Source organism: Tiliqua scincoides, chromosome 10 (assembly GCF_035046505.1).
Source record: "Tiliqua scincoides isolate rTilSci1 chromosome 10, rTilSci1.hap2, whole genome shotgun sequence".
Classification (NCBI taxonomy): Eukaryota; Metazoa; Chordata; class Lepidosauria; order Squamata; family Scincidae; genus Tiliqua; species Tiliqua scincoides.
In genome coordinates, this window is record NC_089830.1 from 26082047 (window position 1) to 26100321 (window position 18275).

At 52.3% G+C, this 18275-nt stretch overlaps 2 protein-coding genes across 2 annotated transcripts in view; one reads left to right on the forward strand and one right to left on the reverse strand.

Moving 5' to 3' along the window:
• The first annotated feature begins 657 nt into the window (after nt 1-657).
• Nucleotides 658-5372, forward strand: TMEM91 (transmembrane protein 91). Its single transcript, XM_066638218.1, has 3 exons — nt 658-1071; nt 2226-2369; nt 5214-5372. Exons 1-3 carry the CDS (start codon nt 658-660, stop codon nt 5370-5372), a joined length of 717 nt encoding a protein of 238 aa, XP_066494315.1.
• Nucleotides 5373-11079: 5707 nt separating this feature from the next.
• The window catches only part of EXOSC5 (exosome component 5), a 29547-nt gene continuing 22351 nt past the window's right edge, over nt 11080-18275 (reverse strand). The window contains exon 6 of the mRNA XM_066638410.1: nt 11080-12791. Coding sequence (XP_066494507.1) covers nt 12699-12791 — 93 coding nt within the window. The 3' untranslated portion in view covers nt 11080-12698. The remainder of the gene's footprint in view (nt 12792-18275) is intronic.

Genomic DNA, 18275 nt, shown 5'->3' on the forward strand with positions numbered 1-18275 from the left:
TGTTTGGAAAACAGCCAAATTCACAAGGAGAAACGGATTGATCTGATCATCATGGCCCTAATCAGTGGCCTGTCTACAGGGGGTGGCGCAGTAAGGATTGCAGGTGCCACAAGATGCCGGGTAAATGGCCCCTCCCGCTCGCAGTTGAAGCCATTCTCAGCAGCAGTGGCAGTTGCCCTGCCCAGAATGGCTCTGAGGGCGAATGGAAAGGGCCACTTACATGGCACACTGCACTGCCTGCAGTGCACTTACCACACCCCCTTGTAGCTACACCACTGGCACTCATTAACATGGACTGTCAACATTTTTTTAAAAATTTGCAGGGCTACCTAGGTTCCAGGTGCCCACAAGCCTTGGCCCACCAGACTGCATGTTTTCTCTCTAAGAAGCACCAATGCATCAAGCATCCATTCCTGGTTACAAAGCAGATTTTTGTTGATGTTGATACACGGAGTTAGATGAGAGAGTGTGCAGTGTCGTCACGTGACCAAAGCTCTTCAGGTGTTTGTCTTCTGCTATCGTATGCAGGGCTTAAACCTCTTGTCAAGATGCATCATTAAAATTCCTCCCTGAAGCAACTGAAGTGGAAGAATTTCTCCCGTATCGGACTGAGATCAAGAAGGAAGAGGCACCTGTCTCCTTCCTCCAGGAGGCGCTATGGAGAACATCCATGAACTGCAGCACCCGCTGCTGGCCAAGCCACCTGGGAAGGGGATCGTCCAAGGCAGGGTTTTGAGTCGAGCAGGGCCGCAGGAACATGCCAGAGTGTTTGCCAGGCACTTGCCCCCCAATCTGTCCTGGCTCCAGCCTGGCTCCATGCTTCCCAACCAGCTCCTGGATCCCGGCACCCTGCAGAGGACGGTGGAACCGTGCCACACCCTGGAACCAATGCTGCACCCTGAGCTGTGGAAACAAACCAACAACACCCAGGGCTGGAAGAAGAAAGATTATATTGAAACGGCCTTTGGGGACAGCAAGGAGGCCGGGGAGCTGCCCCGGAAAGTGGCCCTAGAGAAGGACATTCACACGGTCTGCTACGAAGTGGGGGACACAGAGCTGCCAGACCTGGAGGTAAGAGCTGGGCAGGGCTGACGTTCTGGCAAAGAGCACCCAAAGAGTATCTTCAGCTAAATGGAGCTGCAATGCGTTGAAGTCCTGCATGTCCACCCGAGCGGAGGCATAGCTAAGTCACTTGACATCTAGGGCCCATAAATTTTTGTCTGTTTCCCACTCCCCCCATAAACGACAAAATTATTATCCATACAAACCAACGTTTTCACAATTTTGGCCACTAATGGTGCCACCCCCCCGAGGGTGTCACCCGGTGTGGGCACCCCCCTAAGCACGCCACTGCAGAGGAGCCAATGTGAGGAGGAAGCCAAAGTCCTGTTTCCTTGCACGCTGCCAGACACCAAACTGTAGTAGAAATAACATAAATTGCTTGCTTAAAAAGAAGGAATGAGTAGATGTTTCAGTTCCTGCCTTCCTCGTTAACACGCTGTTGTGATTTTGGTGATTCAGCTGCAGGCCATGATGTTGAAATGCGGGGGGTGGGGGTGGGAGTATGGCACGTGTGGGAGAATGAAAACACAGCCCCACACAAGTTGTAGCTGTAAGCACGCTAACCTGGGAGTAAGTCCAATTGAGCTCAAGCAGGCTTATTTCTGCCTAGGATTGTACTGTCAGTGAGTACAATGGTGTACAGAGTGTACTTGGGCACTGAGGCCATGAAGTGTCAGGTTCTTAAGTCTATACAGTATATCCAGACACTCTCTCTCTTTGGATCATATTTCTCCATATAGGAAATATTTAAGTCTGAAAAGTTGTGGGCGTCTGAACGGGCATGAATTGCAACAGGTGGTACGAGACTCTTTGGTGGTGCTTGTGGTTTAGTCGTGCTTGTGGTTTACGTTGCAACAGGCTGTTCGTGTTTGCTTGCTGCCATTTTAATTTTAAAATATGCTTAAATCCTGAGAGCCACAAGCTTTCAGCCTTAAAAAACATGTTTTAATATACAGTACTTGATGCTGAAAAAAAAACAACACCAAACATGAAACTCGATGATGTCATATTCTGGGCAAGGTTTGCCATTTCCTCAGTAAAATTGCCGGATACGGCTAACATGTATTCTAAGCAGCAGTTGGCCAAGCTAAGGGTGCTTTGGGGTGCTCCCCTTGCCCTGGAGGCTGGCACTGAAAATGCTTGCTCTCTGCTTCCGTCCCTAGAACGACTCGTCAAGCGACAGTGATACGGAGAGCGAGAGCAGTTTCTCAGTGCTACTGCCTGAGGATTACCTGGGGCTGGCTGTCTTCTCTATGCTGTGTTGCTTCTGGCCATTGGGCATCGCTGCCTTCTACCTGTCCCAAAAGGTGGGTGTCGTCAACCGAGAGAACAGGAAACCGGGTGGGCAGCATTAAGGTGAGCGGGTGGTGACAAGGACCAGGATGAAGTCATAAACTGGCAGGGGAATGTGGCCTAATGGTTAGCCTTGGGACTGGGCAGAGCCGAGTTCAAACCCCCTGCAGCCACAATGCTTATCTTGGGTTAGTCATTCTATGTCTGATGTGCCCCAGTGGCTGGAAAAATGTCATGTAGCGCCCCCCCCTCCCCAAGCAAACTATGGATATCATTCTCCTTCACCACTACTCTATTGCAGCTCTTCTCTGTTTGCATGTGGGATGATATCCCATCTTTCCTGATCTCCTCTATGGAGAACTCGTGCAAGGAAAGCGTCCTACAGGTAGACCACAGCTGCGATACAAGGACATCTGCAAGAGGGATCTGAAGGCCTTAGGAGTGGACCTCAACAAGTGGGAAACCCTGGCCTCTGAGCGGCCCGCTTGGAGGCAGGCTGTGCAGCATGGCCTTTCCCAGTTTGAAGAGACACTTTGCCAACAGTCTGAGGCAAAGAAGGAAGGCCCACAGCCAGGGAGACAGACCAGGGACAGACTGCACTTGCTCCCAGTGTGGAAGGGATTGTCACTCCCGAATCGGCCTTTTCAGTCACACTAGACGCTGTTCCAGAACCACCATTCAGAGCGCGATACCACAGTCTTTCGAGACTGAAGGTTGCCAACTATTATTATTTCCTGACCATCCGTGGCTGCTAAAACTAATGAAACAGCACAAAAATACAATGCGATGTAAAAGAATAAAATACAAAACTCAGATACATTCTGAAAACAGTACACAATGTTGTTTTTTTCCTCCAAGGAGAAATGATGGAGTAAACATGTAATTCTGAATAATACATCAATCTCTGACCTCCCCGTTAAGCGCTAGATTTGGGAACTCTCATCCCAGGCTTCCCCTGAGCCTCACTCAAGTGAGGGACTGGGGGACACACACATTAAGATAGAAATGGGGAAGGGGTGGAAGATGTGAAGAGCCCAGATGCAGCAGGTGAAGGGCTTCAGGCTGAATGCTTATGTTGTCCTTCAGTCAGTGGTGTAGCTAAGGGGAGGCAGGAGGGATATATTGCCCCAGGTATCACACCTTGAGGGGATGCCCCATAGAGCCAATGCTGGCCCAACTGCCATGTTGGGGGGTAGGTGAAAGTACTGCAGCGACGAGGCCTCCTCGCCACTTTTTTCCAGCAGAAAAAAGAATGAAAAGCCATTGGCCACTCAGAGCAGCTTGCAACCACTCTGAGGGCACCATAAACAAAATTGGACAATTACTTCTGGGGCAATTCCAGGGGGTAGCGTCTGATGTCACAGCTTCAGGTGCCTGGTGCCTAGCTATGCCAATGTCTTCTGGTGTTGCATAAGCCTCAGTGTAGATTGGTTTAAAACAGGGGTATCCAAAGTTTTTGGCAGGAGGGCCACATCATCTCTCTGACACTGTGTCGGGGGCCAGGGGAAAAAAATTAATTTACATTTAAAATCTGAATAAATTTACATAAGTTTACATAAATAAATATATTAAAGATGAACTTATATGAATGCATGATGGTCTTGCAATAGCTCAAGGTCTATAAAAGTCCTTACACAAAGCAAGGCCAGCCTTTCCTTTGCTTCTGCTACTGCATCACAGACATGAAACAGCAAGCAGTGGAGGAAGCCCTCATCCCACAGCTTACGCAAGAGGTCAAACAGTCACCCTTACGCTGAGAGCAGTTGCGTCAGGCCAGTGTGGGTTCCAGCAAGTCTCTGGAGGGCCAGAGGTTCATTGGAGAATGGGGGCTCCCTGAGGGCCGCATTGAGAGGCCTCGAGGGCCGCATGTGGCCCCAGGGCCGGGGTTTGGGCACCCCTGGTTTAAAACAAGGGGGAGTCTCTAGTTTCACCCTTTTTCAAGGGGCTTAGGGTGGCATTGCATCTATACTACAACTGTTGGACACGAGCCAGGCGGAGAGGATGTCGTTTGTCCAAGGCCATCCAATAGGTTTCATAGCCAAGCCAAAGTTTGACCAGACCAGCTCTCTGCTTTCTGAATCAACGTGGGCAGGATCCAGCAAGCAATTTAATCCAGGTCAGACCTGTCCCCACACACACCGCATACCTGTTTGAAATCACCTGTGACAATGCAAATCAGGACATCTCCAGTCTGCAGCTCACCTCTGCCATGAGGTGTCCTTCCTCAAGTCATTTATTTTCTTGGCCTCAATCTTCCCATCTGCAGCGTGGGAACAATAATATCCTGTTACCTATGGCTGTCGGGTCAAGGTCAAGCGAAACGCTATGCAAACGTATTCTTATCACAGAAAGCTTGGGATTTTAAAGCAGTGAAGGAAATAACACCAAAGAGCACCTCTGAGCAGATGCAGAATGCTTTTCTCTCAAGAAAGAAGTGCAGCCATTCTTTCTGGGATTGCAGTGAGAACTTCAGGGCAGAGGTTCCAGGTGCTACAGCTACTTCTTTCTGTTAACTTTTAAAGCAGCCATTTTCAACCAGTGTGCCGTGAAAGGTTCACAGTGCTCTGTGGGAGTTTGGAGCGCAGCGGTTGAAAGTAGCTGAAAAACTCTTCCAGGTTCTGTGGCTCAGTTTCTAGGGCATCTGTCCTGTAGTAACAAATTGTCTGTCCCTCTTCCTCTGCCGGCAGAGGGACAATTTGTTGCTACAGACAGTTGCCCTAGAAATAGAGCCGCAGGACCCAGATGAGTCTCCTGGAAGCCGGAAGTGACATCACAAGTGGCAAAGACCATAGTGGTCAGTGTGCTGTGATAAGATACGTAATGTAGTTGCTGTCTTTCTTCCACTTTTTGCTCTGCAGACAAACAAGGCATCAGCCAAGGGGGACTACCCTGGTGCGTGGACGGCTTCCCGCCAGACCTTTGCATTGGCCGTCTTGTCCATCATCCTCGGCATCTGCACCTACATTGGCGCCGTGGTGGCTCTCATTGCTTACCTGTCCAACAAGGCGCCAACCTAGGACCTCCCTGCACCCGGTGAGAGCGAGCGCGAGAGAGACACTCACACATACACAACCACACCTGCCCCTTCTCCTGGCAGAAGCAGGGACGGAGGGGCCACTGTGGGTGTGATGGAGCTGGCATGTCGTTCCTGGTGTTGGTTTCGCCAAAAACCCCTCAATTCATCTCAGCAACCCCTGTGGACCAAAAACGAAACAGTGATGGATTCAGTGGCGAGAGGCAGGAGACTGGACTGGGGAGTGGGAAGTGGGGGGGCACCAGGCCTGGATCAGAGCTGCTCCTCAAGTCTCTGCCTCTGAAGAGCCCTGGACAGGTGGGGGTGGTTGCTGCCTGATCCAGCCCAGTTTGCTTTCAGATGCACCTTCGATTCTGGACAAACCAGCCTCCTGCTCTCCCAGAAAACAGACGGGAACATTTAGTCAGATGAGACACGGAACAGAGTTCTTGGAACTGTGAGTGGGGGGTTGCTGCCTCCCCACAGCAGGAAGGGGGAGGGATTGTCGTCTCTGTGCAAGATGGACGCTCCCAGGCTATGCTCCCCCCCCCTCCGCATCGGAACACTCCTCCCAACTCTTGGTGTTTCTTGCAGTCATTCCTCCTTTTATACAGAGCTCCTCACCCACCCACACTCATCATGGCTTGTGAACCACAGGTCGGACCTCCCCCCCCTCAATAAACCACCAGTGCACTCTGCCTCTCCAGCCCCCTCGTGTGTCCCCGGCTCTCAACACACACCCCCTGCAATCTGGGTTGAATCCCACTTCCCTGCACACAAAAGATTGCGAGAAAAGGCTCTGTGGTCTGAGCAAAACCTCTTCAGACCTTCAGGTCTGTGGATCAGGCTGGACCTGCCCAGGGGGACTTGCACGGGCCTTCCGAGCTCTCCCGCCCCCCTTTCTGTGCCACTGCTCGTGGGACAGCTGCTGGGGGTGTCCCAAGCCTGGCTGCCATGTACCCTTGCATATGCACCCCTGCAAGCTGGGGCAAAAGGCAGTCGCTGCCCCTGTGTCAACAAAGCCCTGACCCCAAGGAGCTTAGTTTCCTCGTGCAGCCGTAGCTCAACCAGCGGGCTCACATTTTGCATGCGGAAGGCCCCAGAGTTCAGTCCTGGGTAGCTCCTCTGGGTATGGGAAGCCTCTTTCTGAAAACTTGCAGAGGTGCTGCCGCTGCCCGCCTGTGATGAGACGCCGAGCTAGATACTGAGCACCATATGCTGATGGTCAATGGCAGGGAAAACAGCAGGTGGAGGGAGAGACGAATGGGGGCGGATGCGCTACTGGCACTGAAAGCTCAGTGACAGTTGAAGACTGAGGATAAGCGAAGGAGAAAGTGGGTTTTTGCCGAAGGAAGAGGAATGGCACTTTGCACATGCTCAGCGAGTGGCAGCTGCTTTTGTGGGAGTGGGAGACGGGTGGCAGGTTGACCCTCACACTTAAGCCTCACGACTATGCTCCAGCCTCAGCCAGGTCCAATTTATATCTGCCTGTGAGCCCAGTCCTTCTCTTTCTAAGGTGTGCTCCTCCACAGCGCTGGCAGCTCTCGGAGGCATGGCTTTGCAAGCTGACTCAAAGCATGTAAAGCAATTGCGAAGGTGGCATGAATCACTCACAGCCTCCCTGCCTAAAGCTGGCAGGAACCTGAGAAGGCTGAGCTTGGTAGAACCTCCAGTGGCAGAGACAGCAGATCACCAAGTACCAGATGTGTGTGTGGGGGGGGCAGACAGAATGGAGACAGCCGTTGCCTCCCCACCTTGCTGGGGGGCTTCCAACCGCCTGACCGCCATTGGGAACAGGATGCTGGACTAGGTGAGAGTGTGGGCTGATGCAAGAGGGCCAAGGGAGAAAGTTTTTCCTGGATGGTACTGCTTCAGGCTACGGGGCCAGAATGTCCAAAAGGGTTAAAAACTGCTCCTGATCTCGGAAGCTAAGCAGGGTCAGGCCTGGTTCGTACTTGGATGGGAGACCGCCTGGGTGCTGTAGGCTTATACCATAGTCTTTCGGGACTGAAGGTTGCCATCCATGATGAAAATGGGTGCCAAATGCCTCTTTCCTCCCTGTCTCTGGATTGGGAAATGCAAGAGGGGGGGTTCAGCAGGAGGGGAAGCCTGGCGGAGAGGTGGTAGGTGAGAACAGCCATTCCCAGTGGGAGCCACATGCCCCCCCCCCCTTGGCATCCTGGCAGCTTTGAAAGGAGCCACAGACTGGTGTGCAACAATAAGTGATTTTATGGTCACGTTGCACCCTTGTTTGACTGAAGGGGGCTGGGACTTGAGAAGAACTCCCAAGGGGCCATTTTTATTTATTTTATTTTTTATTCACATTTTTATACTGCCCTTTTTTCCAAAGAGCTCAGAGCAGTTTACACAGCTGCTCCTCCCCTCCTTCCTGTCCTCACAACAACCCTGTGAGGTAGGTGAGGCTGAGAGAAAGTGACTGGCCCAAGGTCACCCAGGAAGCTTTGTGGCTGAGGGGAGATTTGAACCGGGATCATCCAAATCTAAGTCCACCTCCCAAACCACTACACCACCCTGGCTCTCCTGGCCATAACCTCCCCCCCCCCCCCAAGGTTGAGAACGGCTTGACTAGAGCATTGCCTAACACTCTTCCTCTTGCCCCCCTTCCTTTCCCAATCCCAGTGGGGGCAAGTAGGTGGACACCCCGTGCCCTTCTGCTGCCTGAGGACAACTGCCTCATTTGGACTGGCCAGGCCTGCAGACACATTATAATGTGCTGACACATTAATTATCTGCCATTTTTAAGCAACCCTCCCTCACCCCCTGTGCATCCTGGAAAAGCTTTGATGCAAAATTCTCCTGAGTGCATTAAGTACCTTCCTTTCCCTGTCCTTCCTTGCTGGCTTCTCCCCACCCCACATAAAACCCCCCCACCACTCTGTTCCTTTCTCGTTCTCACACTTGCTTCCAAAGCACCATGAATTATTGAGTGTCCTGGCGCTTTATCACATATTTATGCGCCGTCCCTGGCCTGCTTCTTTCTCAAGCAGTCACCATCATCCGAAGCTCAGCTCAGGTGGAAAGCAAGGGGGGAAAAATCTGCGTCAAGACTCAAGACCCTGTGGGGCCCCCGTGTCATTCCTGTCCAGAGCAGAGACTACTGAGGGAGGGAAAGAGTGGAGGGGGAAAAAAAAACACACCCCAGACTGTTCTTAAAAGACAAAGAAAATGGTTTGAGGTTTTGGATCTGCATTCCTCAAGCTAGCTGCAAACCATGATTTGCAACCATGCAGAAAGGTCTGTAGTGTAAATAGCTCAGCCACACACCCTCCACACCCCAAATGGGAGAAGCTAAGTACTTGAAAGGGATCTTCTGCCAGGCTCCTAGCAGCATGGAAACTCAGACCCATGCAGCACAAAAAAGCACAGCCCACTCCAAAGCGCTGTCCTAGACAGCCATCTTGAGTCACCTAGTGGTAGACAATTGTTCTTTATCCTCAGTAACTAGCACTCTGAGGTAGACTGCATCTGCTTGAGGAGGATCCACCAAACGTGCATAGCTCTCAGCCGTTGATAGACCAATCCTTTGTGAATCGGCGTCATCCCTCTTTTTTTTTTTTTGCGCAAAGACATCTCAGCGTGTGGCCATCGCTGCATCTTGTGGCAGTGAATTCCATAAGCTAATTCTCCAAATAGGATTGTTTTAAAGTAAAAGTTTAGATGCTCCATGTAGTAGACACCAATAGCAAGTATTTTACTCTAGGCTTCTGTCAATGTTCCAGAGATAGGGAAAATACAGAATTCTGCCTGTTTTCTGCCCTGGGCTCACAAGGTTCTGGGCTTTTCAAGTCTCCCAAAATGCTCCGGAGAGCTGAACAGTGCTCTTTGATAGGCTGCAAGGACTTGGTCCTCCGCAGTGCTGGCATCTCTCAGAGGCAGAGCGCTGGGGTTGGCTCAGCCCACGGCCTGACTCAAAGCATGCGGCAGATTTTGAAGGCAGCGGGCGGAATTAATCACTTACAGCCCCCCCCCCCAAAAGTTGGCAGGATCAAAGTGCGCAATAGTGTCGCCATGGGCGGGATTGTGGGAATGGTGAGGAGTAGTTCGTCTGGAAAGAGAGACAGTGGCCAGGCCTGCGCTGGCTCCACAGGGGCAAGACCTGGGGTGCACCCAAGCCGCGTTCTCCGTCTCATGAATAAAATGCCAAGCGCTGCTTGATCGAAGGAGGCCACACTGGCATCAAAAGAGGAGACAGCCTTGGGGGGAAAAAAGAAGAAAACAAGCTCAGATGAAGCAAGTCTAATTGAAAAAAAAAAGAGGGGGGGGGGAGAAAAGATGGGCAAGCATTGGGCTCCAGAGACACTGTTGAGTCCCTCAACCCAGTCCTTCCCTCCCCACTCCAGTCTTGCCAATTAAATTCTTAGGATTTCTCAAGGTGGGGGAGAAGAGGCGTCAGTGATGGGGAAAGAGGGTGTAAAATAATCTAATGCAGTCCAATTGAATATTCATGGCAGGAAACTGGAATCAAGAGAGTGTAGCAGTTGGGAACAGAGACTGCTTTCCGCTCTGAAGAAGGGGGGAGAGGGGGTCACCCTGTCCTTTCAAGGGAGGAGGAGGAAGAGGCCGTTTGGACCAGCGAGGACGGTTTTGTGCAACGGTTATCTGGTTGCCCTTTGGAAAACCAGCCGGGGTTTTCCAGAGGGGTGGCTGGTTAAATCAGGAAACGACACAGCCCTCTGAAAGCACCGATGGGGGAAATTAAAAAAAGATCATTTCATCAACGCAATTAGGCTCATTAATCAGAGCAGGCGGTTTGCCTCAAACCAGGGCAGCTGGTGAAGGTTAAGGAGTGGCAGGGACTCCAGGAAGCGAGGCAGCAGGCTCGGGCTCGAACCCAAGATCGCAAGGAGCCAGGACTTGATGAAGATGAATCGATGCAGTTTAGCAGAGTGACCAGCACCCGCTCAGTCCAGCTGCCTCCGGAAACATAGATGTCAGCGCACTGCACACTTGTACAGGCTTGTTTTTAGCAATGCACTGGACACAGAATGTGAAACCCAGCCCCAATTTTGGGTGACTAAGGGCACAGTCCTAACCGACTTTCCAGCACTGACATAGCTGTGCCAATGTGGGGTGCACTGCATCCTGCAGTGGGGAGGCAGTCAAGGGGGCCTCCTCCAGGTAAGGACATGTTTATTACCTTGAGGCAGGATGTGGCTGGGCCAGTGCTGGAAAGTTGGTTAGGACTGAGCCCTAAGTCGGTTAATTAGATCAGAAGTTGGTTTAGTGTTTTTAAGTAGGTTTCTGGTCCTCATGGGGGATGGAAAAACATAAAAGCAAAACCAGAGTGGGAGAAAGATAATAAGATGAGATAATGCAATCAGCAACTACATCTTAAGGAGGACATCTGGAGCAGGTGCAGAACACCCCTGCCACTTTTGCAAGCAACCCACTCCCCTCCATTGCCAATGCCCATAAGCTATTGAATTGTCTCCTTTTAAGGGGGAAGGAGGAGGAGACGGCTTGAGAGGTGGCAAGCCATTCTCCAGAAGCCAGACTGGCATACAGGCTGCTCACTGCCAAACCTCCCAGCAAATTCAAGCCCCAAATTCAAATCCTGACTCAGCCAATGGCTTTGGCAAAGGAGGCCGAGCTCAGCTCTTCCTAACAAGACACCCATCTATCCTCCTATTACAAGGAAAAAATGATAAAACGTTAAGAGCCAAGGGTTATTTATGAAATATTTATTTGTCATTTCCTCAGATCTGGGAGAAGAGCTACAGGCCGGGATGCTTGGGCTCTCTGTCTTAGCTCTGGAAATAGCTACTTGATCCCAGGAATTCTGCTCCACTACAAAGCTGTGCCGTTGTTCTTTCTGCAGTTTAGGACTAGAGTGCGGACACGGGCCTAGGGGGGTATACGACTCCCAGGGGAAAACCACATTTATTTCTGCTTCTGCCAGCGCATCCCTTTATTCCGGAGGCCAGGAGATGCAATGAAGAAGCATAAACCAAGCTGTGAGTGGATTCCAACTTGGCAGGGGATTGCAGCCTCACCTCTGCGGCTGCCAAACTGCAAAGTTAAAAACAAGCAGGAAAAAGTTCCGCAGAATATTAACATGCATGGGGGGGGGGAAGGTAGAATCCCCCCCATCTCGGTTGTATTTATGAGGCTCATGATGCGGGCCTGTTGGGGAAATCTAGTGCATCCCGCCCCCCCCATGGGCTGCTGAGGAAGTGGTGGGAGCTGTGCCTAGTCAGGAATTGTGCTGGGAGAGGAGATGGCAGACCACCTCAGAACAACGTGGTGGTCCAGAAACGGCTATGCAACTCTCAGAATGCAAAGCCATATCAATGACTGAGCAAGCATGCATGGGAGTGAAGGTAGAGCTCCTCACCCTAGAAGTTCTAGACCCACCAGCATAGCTGAGGGGTGCTGGGGGGGTACAGGGCCCTGGGTAGCATCTAGATCCAAACCCGAAGGACGTCACTTTGAGGATTGGAGTTGGGGAGGCATGGAAACTGAGCTACAATTTCCCACTGAAGTGGCCACGCTTTTGAAAGCACCTTGCCCACCTTAACCTGTTTGGGGATACTACAGTCCCAATTAATTTTTCCATCCCACTCTTCTACCAAAGTGTTCAAGGTTCTTTGCCCTCCCGCCCCCCATTTTATCCTCACGGCGAGGTAAGTGAGGCTGCGACGGACTGGCTGCAGGTTACCAGGGATCTTCATGGCTGGGAGGGGGCATTTGAAACCGGGCCTCTCCACCCCTAGTTGGACACATTTCTCCATTATACCATGCGGGCTCTTGGCTTCAAAGGGAAAAGCAGGTCTCAGTTCCTGGGCAGGGAGAATGCTGATGTCCCTCGCTTTCAAGCCTTTCCATGGCTTCATTAGAGTATGCAAGCAGAGTACGAGGCACGGAGAAGACAGGAAAGAAGAAGAGAGTGCGGGTTTAATGACTGCCAGACTATTTCAGGCAGAGACATCAGAAAATTGGAAAAGGAACCATCTGACTTCGGAAGCAGGACAAAAGCGGAGATTGCTTTTGCACAGGCTGGTGGGGTCGCGGCTTTTGCTGGAAGGCACGGCTCAAAGCATGACGGAGCTGGAAACTCCCGAGTTCCAGGCGAGGGCTCGAGCGCCTCTTAGCGGAGGGTCCTGGGTGCCGAGGGGCAGCTGAAGCCACTGAGTGGAATCGAGGGGGCTGTTAAAACACCCTGCACCGCAATCTCAGTCCGCAGGGGTCAAATGGCGGCCCCAAGACTTTAGGAACGGAGGCTGCGCTCGGAAGGAGGCAGGCCAAACACGACCAGCCTCGCCGGTGCCCTTTGGCAACCGGTATCTGTCCCTTGTGCCTGAGCGAGGAGTCACCACTTGGAGTACTTCCTGCAAGCAGAATCGCGGAAGAACTGGAAGATGGTGCTGGCGGCTTGCTGTGAGGCGGCGATGCACTGCTGGAGCTGTAGAGCGGAGGAGAGGACAGGCAGTTACACCAGGAAACAGAATCCCTAGAGGTGGGGGGAGAGAAAAGCACCCTCCCCAAGAGCCACATCATCACACGAGGGCCTTCTGAAGGCAACAAACTTCAGGTTCACCTACCACAGAGCTCATCTCTGTTGGGGCACAGACAATCAGGGAAACCGCCTCCAGGTTCCCATGCATATGGTATCATTTCAGCCCCACAGATTCTGGTTTACCCCCACAATTCATAGTATTTGCCACAGACTCGCTTGCACGTCATTTTGTTTTACACATCCATGTGATAACCCTGCAACACACAACGGATTGCTCCCTGATCCTGTCCATTCGCAGAACGGGATCCGACCATCCAATTCCTGAAGCGGATTCTCAGTGAGGAGCGTTTCGACATGTTACAGAGGAGCTCCTTTCCTCCTGATCCAGGAATCGGGAGACCACAGAGAGCCCATTCTGAGCCGCGGACTCCTGCAGAGGTCCACAAACTGCTGCACTCGCTGACTGGGGTGGAAAACCACCATGCGACACCCCCTTGCCTTCTCCGGGAAGGCAAAGCGTGAAGACTGGTACTCGGTCACCCTGACTTGGGTGCCTGGCTGCACCCTTTCCCATGCAGCCCTGCACTCCACACCAGTGGGTTTCTCTCACTGAAGCTGGTGCAACTCCTGGCCCTGGCAGACTTACAAAACCAAAAATGCACCGAAGAGGAAAGAGAGGGGGGAGGAGAGAGAGATCGGGGCTGTGCATGTGTGAAACAGAGAGAATGGTTCGCAGTGGGGGAGACAGTGCAAGTGGGAGCTATCAAAGGGATAAGCAATAAAAGGCTTTTGCTCAGAAAACAGATGCAGAAAAAAGAATTCTGGGACACGCTACTGATCTGCGGCTTCCCAGACACCTGCTGGCTCCCTGGAGCCAATTAAACCCCGATGCCCGTTTTTCCGCTAAGTCTGCGAAGAATCAAGGGGTTACCAGTGGCCCCCCTCTCGTCTTGGGTCTTAATCAGTCAATTTATATGCAAGGGGAGGTTATCAAACCCCAACACTCTCTCCCCTCAACACCAGACAACCTCCCCGCTCCAGACCAGACTGCGCGGGACTGTCAGGAACTGTCAGGGCTGCTTACGGACTTTCCAACTCAATTAGTGCCGGCACGCGGCAGAGGCAGAGCAGAGCTGGCATGCGCCACGTCGGCTCATGTTGTGCTTCTCCCTCATCCCCCCCATGTCGGGGAGGCCACGGCGCACTGGGAGCAGGCGCCTGGCAATTGATTTACACGCAGTGGCGGGCGGACACGGTTTCCTCGCCTTGTCCGGGTGCGGCGAGAGGGAACTGCAGACAAACAGCTACAAATAAAGAACTCGCTCTGCACTCCCGCTCAATAGGAGAACGCATCAATCTTCTGTCGTACACACAGGCACAGTTGCGCAGGCTCCGCGCGGGAGGCAAGCACCCAAGCCCTTGCTAATCCACCCCAGTGCATCGCAGTGGCTCTCAAAAGCGCCAGGCAGGCCTCCCTGGGGAGACACAATTAATTCCCAGGAGAGACCCCCAACTCCCCTTCCTGCACACACATGTGTGCGCACCTTGATCCAGGGACAATGCAGACATACTTATTATCAGCAGAGCTATGCGCACCGACAAGAAAGGATGCGGCTTCCTGGCCAAGACAGGCTGAATTGTGCCACCTGTGCAAAAGAGACGTGCGTCATTTCTCCTTTTAGACATGCTACTGTTTTTGCGTGCATAAATTTAGCCCCACTTCCGCTAATCACTGGGCACTGAAGCACCCCCGCAGTTGGAAATCTTATTCAGCCTCCCTCCCCGTTCCGGCTTCCAAGGTTTAATTTAGGCATCTTCCTGCATGCTCTGCAGGAGCCAATCTTGGCACCCATAAGGCCTAGAAACTTGGTTTGCTTCCCTCCCACAAAAGAAAAAAAAAAAAAGAGAACTGAATTCTGCAAAAGGGACAGGAAGTATGGGAATGAAAAAGGGAGAGGCCCTTTAACAGGCTTCTGCCCCAGTCTTGCTCAATGGCTGCCAATCTTCGGAGAGCAGACACACAGGCACTAGCTGTCACGTGCAACGGTCCTCTTGTTGTGGACGCTCATCCACCCCCTTCCTCTTTATCCACCCACCTACTGGGCACAGGTAAGGAGCCCCATAGTCAGTTTCCCTCTCTCAGCAGGATGACGACCCACCTCCAATCAGGGTATGTCAAGAGGCTTTCTGCTTAAGGGACTGGGTCATTTTGAGAACCCAAATGATGGAGGTGTCAGAATGAGCGCTATCAGCACAGGGAAGGTACAGCTAGTGGCATAGCTACGTCAACGCACTAGCTTGGTTGGCAACCTTCAGGCTCAAAAGACTGTGGTATAAGCCTATGGTGGTCTCCCATCCAAATACTAACCAGGCCTGACCCTGCTTAGCTTCCGAGATTAGACAAGATCAGGCATGTGCAGGGTAACAGTTGCACAAAAATTAACACCCCCATAACCCCCCCCCCAAATTTTAACACTCCCCTCCATATGACATCTTAAAGGCCTCCAAAAGGCACTTCCGGGTTTTTGCCAAAAACAGAAGTGCCTTTCGGAGGCCTCTAAGACACACCCTCAAGGTGTGGCACCTGGGGCGATGCACCCCCTGCCCCCTTAGCTATGCCATTGGGCACAGCAGGACAGAGAGGATCCTGCAAAAGAGGATAACAGCAAATAAGCAGAGGAGAGACCAGAAGGGGAGGTGATGGGCAAGTCTCTGAATTAACAGTGGAGAGCCTAGAAGGTCAGAAGCAGTGGGGAAGTGGGGGGGGGGGGAGACAGGGAGACCATGCAGAGATGGAGCCGTGGAGTGACATAATCTCAGCAGGAGGAGAGATGAGCCCACTGACCCACCCCACCCAAGCATTCAAACTCCCCCCCCCCCACATGCCTGCTACTGGTTTGTTTCCCATTAACAAGCAAGGCCATGTTGATGGAAAGCTGCCAGGGCTCCCCTTCAACAGCTGTTATCGGCAGAGTTCAAAGGGGTTGTTTTAATTTCCTCCCTGGCATTCCTCAGTCGGTCTGACAGCATCTCTGGGCTTGCCTGATCCGAGGCGGGTGGGAAGAGCAGCTTCCTGCTTTGCTCTGAGGCGGGCCATGCTGCCCAGAGGAAGGGCCTTCGGGGGTCTGGGTGCACGCATTCCAGACCATCTAGCAGCACACGGATTCACTACCCATCCAGCACGACCCTGTGGCACTTGTGACCTGGTCTGCGTTCACGCACCACAAAACGCAAGTCGGAAATGCTCGCAGGTATTCCAGCGTGCACAGACCCATGTGCGGACACGCTCTGCAAAAGAAGGAATGGCACCGTTTTGGAGCAGGGGCAGAAAACGGTTCTCTGCCTGGGTCCGTTTCCACCCCTTTCCAGTCCTGGAAGAGGGGAGGGAGCTGTGTCCGTCTGGAAATGGGGCGGGGGGCTTTTCTGAGAGGCACTACAGCCTGGTAGGGGGAGCAGCAAGGATACACCGAGGCATCATCTCTGGTTCCTGATTCCAAGGTGGCTTACAGAGGATCTCCACCTGCACAGAGCTGATCCAGGGTTTCCTTGCCAGTGTTTCAGTTCTGTTCTTCAAGGCAGCCACATGCAAAACCCAGGCTGGGAGAGGGTCCCCCCCCCCCACTCCTAGCTCCCAAGGTCACTTGCAGGAGTTGGGGGGGGGGAGCTGTGTTTGGCAAGAGAACACACGGAAGACAGAGTCTGCATCACAAGAAGCAAAAAGGCCTAGGACCTCCTACTTCTTGCACCAGCCCTGGTCAGCACAGAGGCTCACACTGCCCGCAACTGTAGGGGGGCCAACCCTGCACATCCCTCTTCCCTTCTCGGGTCAGTGCAAACAAAGTCCCAGGGAGTCTCGTAGGCCAGGTCTTCATCTGGAGCACACTGCAGGCTGCCCTTCTCCAAAGCTCTCCAGACTCGCATGACACACATTTGCAGCCCTCACAACGCAGGCAGGGCATAAGAACATAAGAACATAAGAACAGCCCCACTGGATCAGGCCATAGGCCCATCTAGTCCAGCTTCCTGTATCTCACAGCGGCCCACCAAATGCCCCAGGGAGCACACCAGATAACAAGAGACCTCATCCTGGTGCCCTCCCCTACATCTGGCATTCTGACTTAACCCATTCCTAAAATCAGGAGGTTGCGCATACACATCATGGCTTGTACCCCATAATGGATTTTTCCTCCAGAAACTCGTCCAGTCCCCTTTTAAAGGCGTCTAGGCTAGACGCCAGCACCAGGGCCCTTGGACGTTCTGCTGGGCTTTTGATCATGGGATTTGTGCTGAAGTTAAGCGGTATATAAATACTGTTAATAATAATTATAATAATAATTAACAATAAGTTTTTGCCCACTACTCAGTCCCCACCGGTGGCCCCCCTCAGCCAAAAGGCCCTCCCCCACAAGCAAGAAAAGAGCAGGGAGCTGGGCCGCTCTGAAAGACCAAACGTCGTAACCTGAACAGATGCTTCCCAACAACCACTGCCCCAAGGGGAGTAGAGGCACTGAGCAGTGACAATTTGGATGATACGCAGGGGTCCAGGCCGTGGCTGTGCTCCAAGAGCGCCAGGCCTCTCCCCTCCCTCTCCTTGGGGGGTTAACGGCCTCTTTTTCCAGACAGCTATCTATGAAATAGATGTCGGGCTCCGTGGCAGAAGTCAATCAGGCAGAACTTGACCCACTGGAGGCAAACAGAGAGCAAAAAGAGAACATTACCGGACCTGGCAGCTCCTGATCTCTGTGTCTGAAAGCCAGGAACAATACTCCCTTCCCCCTGCTCTTGCACCCCATGTGGTTTCCTAGCTAGCAGCCATATCAGCCTGCGCCCAGTGTCTCCAAGCTAGGGCCATCATTTATCCTGCGTGTCCCTGAGGCTATTGCTCTTGCCCGAGGCAAAACTTCCCCCTGGCTGCTGACGGATGCAAAACATCAGCAGCTGCTGACGGATGCCAGCTGAGTGTGCCCTTTGCGGGAACACCCCCCCCCTCCCGTAATGCTGGAGTACTGCCCAGGAACAATATCTGAGGGGGGGGGTTCTCATGCATGCAACCTGTGTGGGGGCCACTCAGGTGAAAACTGGCAGCATGGGCGCATTGCAAGTTTTAAAACTACACGTGAAACCGCTTGCATTTCATCTCTCTGCTTCTGAATTACACTCGACAGAGTGAACCGTAGCCCAGAAAAAAAAAATGTGCCAAAATAAACATGGTGCATCTTCATGGTGCCGCAAGACTCTTTGTTAAATTACAGCAGGTCCATTTCAGTCCAGAGAAAGGAGGGGTAATTAAGGCCAACCAGAGGGCAAGTTGAGCGGAAAAGAACTGCACCGGGGAAAGTCATACATGTTTCTCCAGCCCTTTATCTGAGCTTTTGCTTGCCAAAAAAGAAGAAGCAAGGCTACAAAGTTTGCCAGGACATGATATTCTCT